Consider the following 5570-nt stretch of genomic DNA (forward strand, 5'->3'; position numbering starts at 1 on the left):
TATGATATTACTTATTTTTTATTAAAAAATTATATATTTGTTGTTTAATTGTTTGCTGGACTAAATTTTTGTATTTATTTATAGGTAATGTTGGAGAAGATTTATTTATAAGTTTGAAGGGCACGAGTACATCCAAAGAATATATTGGAGGAAATATTGAGTATTATGACGGGGTAGATAGCAGTAAAATCAGAATGCTCCATTTGTATGGATATTGTGAAGAATTAGACTTAAAAGAGTTGGAAAGGGTTAAGTTTTGACACAAAATGAGGTCTAATTCAAGCAACGGTAGATATCTAGAAATTGATGCAGATTTAGTAACAATTAAAGATAACATCCCAGCTAATCATGAAGTGGAGATTTATATAGCATATGAGTCTGATGATGAGAATGATAGCAATGGTGAAGTAGGTTCAGATGAAGAAGTAAGTGGATCAGATGAGGATATCGATTATGAGGAAGATGATGATTTTCATGATAGTGATTATGATTGTAAAGAAGATGATATGATTTTTGATACTCATGTTGATCATGATGTTGGAATGAATTATGATACAATGATTGTTGAACATGGAGGTATTCCTAATGATGTTTTAGCTCAAATGCAGGATGAAGAAGGTGATGATAATTGTGTTGACAGTGATGAATTAGATAGTAATTTGGATTTTGATAGTGATGATCATAAATCCCAGAAATTTCCCTTGTTTGACCCAATTAAGGATGCAAAGAATCCGGATTTGAAGGTTGGAATGATTTTTAGCTCAAGAGATGAGGCTAAATTTGTTAGTTAGAGCCCTAGAGTCAATCATATGATGATTATTGTATGGACTCATTGTATCATATTCCTATATATATAAAGGCTTTTGTTTTGGTTATTATACTTACTTGTATTGGTGCCAAATAACTAAGTATAATAGCGTCCTTGAGTAGAAGGTTCTTATCTATATCAATCGATTGGTTGAATCAATAGTGAGATGATATAGGGAACGCTACTCTTAATCATTCCTAGTCACGTATTAACATTCAGGGACAATGTTAATGCGATGAAACTAACATGTAGGTCAACTCGATGACTTGATCTCACAAGTCATGGATATAGAGATATCAAGTTGACACAAGGGTATGCATTGGAGAATGTATACTGAATGACCCGCCATGAGAAAGTATCATGGATCGTTATATGAGTGTCATATACTTTCTCATGTGACTATTAGTATGACTACTAGTCCTTGGACCTGAAGTCACCATGGTTCCCTACATAAGGAGTTGCATACTTTGACTTCATCAAACGTCACCCGTAACTGGGTGGACTATAAAGGTGATTACTGGGTATGTAACAAATTATGCGAAGGGATGTGAGTGATGTAGATAGGATCTATCCCTCCTATATAACGGGAGTGACATCGTTATTCTTGATAGAGTGAGATCACTAAGTGCATGGTCATGCCCAAATGAGTTAATATGAGATATTGAGCTTATTTGATTATAGTGAGTCTACTTGGAGTTCAAGATTTAGATTGATCAGAGGATGACACCGTCTATGCCTCAAATTGATCAACCTAGATGTCAAGGATAGAAGGACACTTGTCATATATTGTGAAGAGTCACAGTTAGTAGTCACAAGGTGACGTTGGATCTCAACATTCTTGTAACTTGGGTAGTAATGATGTGTTGCTAGATACCGCTCATTACTTATGCTTCTAAATGAGTTTAGGAGCATTACCAACGTAACAAGAACCTATAGGGTCACACACAAAGGACAATTAGATGGAGATTCAGTTCATATGATGACCAAGAGGATTAGGTTCATGTGATGAACCCAATTGGATTAAGAGTAATCCAAATTAGATTAATTGAGTAAGACTTAATTGAGTTAGACTTGAGTTAGTCTCAAGTGAGGCTAGACTTGAGTTAGTCTCAAGTGAGGCTAGACTTGAGTTAGACTCAAGTGAGGCTAGACTTGAGTTAGACTCAAGTGAGGCTAGACTTGAGTTAGACTCAAGTGAGGCTTAATGATGATATTCATTGAATTTTGAATTCAATGATAAATGGAATTCAATTTGAATTTTAGATTCAAATTTCGAATGAGTTTCAAAATGGTCATTTAATGAAGAATGAATATTCATTAAATATTTATTAAGGCTCATTAATGAGGCTCATTAATGATGTTAATGAGCATTAAGTATTTTCATTAGATGAAAATACTTAAGCCATTTTTAACTCTTATTTAATAATCAATCATTATTATTCCTCCTTGCTTCTTCTTCTCTCCCTCTCCTCCTCCTTGGCCGAAACCCTCAAAGAGTGCTAGCACACTCTAAGGTTTCCTCTCCACCTAATTGTTCGTGTGGATACACATAGAGGGGTGTTCACTTGACACCCTTGAGATCTGACATCTTCTTGAACGAGCGGGATAAGCGAAGGGCTTCGCATCAAAGGTATAAACTCCTAAACATGTAAATCTAGGATTAGAAAACACGTACATGAAAAATTTAATATTCGCACGGATCCTGTGGCATGGGATTTCGGGATTTTCACAACACAAAAAGCGGTTTTTGCAGCCCGAAAGACCCTACAAAATTTGCCATCGAAAGTCACTGCATTAGACGAGGGAAAGCTGTTCGATTCGTTAAAGTCGATAAGAAGAGGCTTAGGGGTCGGTGCAGAAATGGAGGATGTGATTGGGTGATTCATGTGTCACGAATGGGTCATGATAGTTGTTGGCAGATAAAGACTTTTAAGTCGGAACACAATGGCTGTTTTTGGGATGTCAGTAATAGAACCGCGAGTTCCAGTTGGTTGGGAAAAACTTTTGTTAAAAAGTTTAAAGTGAACTCGAAGTTGGGGGTCATACCATTCAAAGACCAGGTTTACTCCAGCTTGAAATTAAGCATTTCAAGGAAGAAAGCTTATTTGGCTAAGAGGAAAACTCTTGAGCTAGTGCAGGGAACTATTGCCCAACAATTTAGTAAGATTAGAAATTATTGCCTTGAGTTGAAAATTGTTGATCCAAGTGCCACGGTGATCTTAAAATTGACTCAGGATGACGATGGCCTGAGATTTCAGCGCTTATATATCTATTTTTCTGCTTGCAAAGAAGGTTTTAAGAAAGCATGTAGACCTTTAATAGGTGTTGATGGATGTTTTCTAAAGACTTCTTATGGGGGACAATTGTTAACAGTAGTTGGACTAGATCCCAACAATAATATCTTCCCTATTAGTTATGTGATGGTGGAAAGAGAGACAAAGGATACTTGGATGTGGTTCTTACAGATATTGGACTCAGACATAGGCTTTGGCGATGGAGATGGCTGGACTTTCATGTCAGACAAACAAAAAGGTCTAATTCCAATATTTGAAAGTCTATTTCCTTATGCGGAGAATCGTTTTTGTGTTAGACATTTACACTCTAACATGAAAAGAGATGGTTTCAAAGGCACATCTATTAAAAATGCACTTTGGATAGCTGCAAAAGCAACAACAATTGCTGATTTTCGACAAAGGATGGATGAGATGAAACGGATGGATGAGAAGGCTTATGATTGGTTGTCCAAGAAACTAGTAGAGCATTGGTCTAAGTCACATTTCACCACTACTGCTAAGTGTGACGTACTTTTGAATAACATGTGTGAATGTTTCAATAACCTCATATTGGATGCTCGAGAGAAGCCTATAATTCCGTTGTTTGAAAATATAAGGAGTTTGTTGATGGTACGCTTTCAGCTTAATAGAGACAAGGCTGAGAAATGGGACAAGGACATTTGTCCTAAAATTAGAAATGTTTTGGCAAATATCTACAAGCTGATTCTATGCACTTTCAGATCCACGGACCATCTGGTCAGCACACTGTCAACTTCAGTACAAACTCTTGCAGCTGTAGAAAATGGGACTTGACTGGCATCCCTAGCCCACATGTGGTGTGTGCTCTTTGGTGTAAGCATCAAGATCCACTACAATATGTGAGTCTTTATTATAGGGTTGAGGCATACAAGAGATGCTATGAGAATGCTATTTTGCCCATTACTGGTCTTGATCTATGGTCGGAATGTGAATTGAGACCTCCACTATCTCCGATGTACATAGAGAAAGTGGGCAGACCTGCTAAATTGAGAAGGAGGGAAAGAGATGAAGTGCCTAGTGGAACACATCTGCATGGAGCTAAAAGAAATACTAAGTGCAGGAAATGTGGAGGGGATGGGCATAACAAAAGGACGTGCAAAGAAAGGGAGAGTGTGAATGAGACTCCAACACAACAAAGCCAATCAAGAGCGACAATGGCTTCTAAACCACAAAGGAAAAAGCTTTGGGTAACTAAGTTTCCAATTTTACATATATATAAAGATTGCTTTGTTGCGACATTTTTAAGATTGCTTTTTGCGACATATTGAATGGTGTAAATACTTTTGAGAATATGTCTTAAGATTCTTTTGCAGGTTTATAAGATTGGTTTTCATTTTTGTTGTCTAATCAACTGCATGGAGAATTGAAATCTCATTTCTACTATGATTATAAATTTCATTCATTGGAATATAGGTGAGAAGGCCAACCTCACATGGTGGTATGCAAACTGGAGCACAAGGCACGCCGGTCACCATAAATGTAAGTAATTTAATAGTATAGTTAGTTAATTTCTAGCATAACTTGCATACACTGTCATTTATTTAAATCCAATGTATATAATTTTGTTTTGCAGCTTATGAATAATCCTGTAATCGTGAAAGGAGGGAAAAACTTTGTCACAGTTTCCAAACTAAGAGAATGCGTACATAATCAAAGAAAGCAAAGTCATTCAACTCCAGTCCAAGGAAATGCAAGGGATATTCCAGTACCAAGAGAGAGTACAAGATCAACTTCACAAGCTTCGATGAATAACTGGCGCTTGGTTTAGCATGCATTTGGTCTTATTGATTGCACATGTGAATTTCTAAGCATAACATAATGTCTTTCTCTTCACACATGTGGCTACTGTTGGATAACTATGGTATTGGATTGCCATATGTGACTGGATTTGGATTTCATTTTGTATTTTTATTTTGGTGTAAGATACTTTTTTTTGATGTATGCATCCTACTATTTTAACATGGGCGTTTATTGTTGCTGTATTTTTTTTTTTCAATTTTTATTAATAACATGGATGTGTATTGTTGCTGCATATTTTTCGAATGTAAGAAAAAAGAGTGCTGACATTTTATGTTTGTGGGTTGAACCATATCCCTCATAACAACTAATTCTTCGCATGAAAAGCTGAAGAAATATATCAAATCCTTCTAAAAAAGTTGATTCTGAAAGCAATTCTTGGAAGAGTATCCATCCATCCCACGAAAGCAATGGAAATGTAACTGTTTTGGAAGGAAAAAAATCAGAGATGCAGCTTATGGAGCGGACTATATAATGGACCTCCATTTAATCAATCCATCTCATTATTAGAAGGGCTTCTCATCGTTTTCGATTAATGCAACTTTAAGAATGATGTATATAACTTATCCATCCCATAAAAGCAAAAGGGCTCGAAAACAAGGTAATGTGAAGACCTTATTCAATCTTGAATAGATGAGTGTTGATTCATTCAA

The 5570-nt window shown here is 36.2% G+C and overlaps 1 protein-coding gene across 1 annotated transcript; it reads left to right on the forward strand.

Annotated features, from left to right (window-relative positions):
* Positions 1-2517: 2517 nt before the first annotated feature.
* Positions 2518-3894, forward strand: LOC121986986. Its single transcript, XM_042540906.1, has one exon. It carries the CDS (start codon positions 2518-2520, stop codon positions 3892-3894), a length of 1377 nt encoding a protein of 458 aa, XP_042396840.1.
* Positions 3895-5570: the final 1676 nt, after the last annotated feature.

The sequence above is a fragment of the Zingiber officinale genome, chromosome 5B (genome assembly GCF_018446385.1).
Source record: "Zingiber officinale cultivar Zhangliang chromosome 5B, Zo_v1.1, whole genome shotgun sequence".
NCBI classification, from domain to species: Eukaryota; Viridiplantae; Streptophyta; class Magnoliopsida; order Zingiberales; family Zingiberaceae; genus Zingiber; species Zingiber officinale.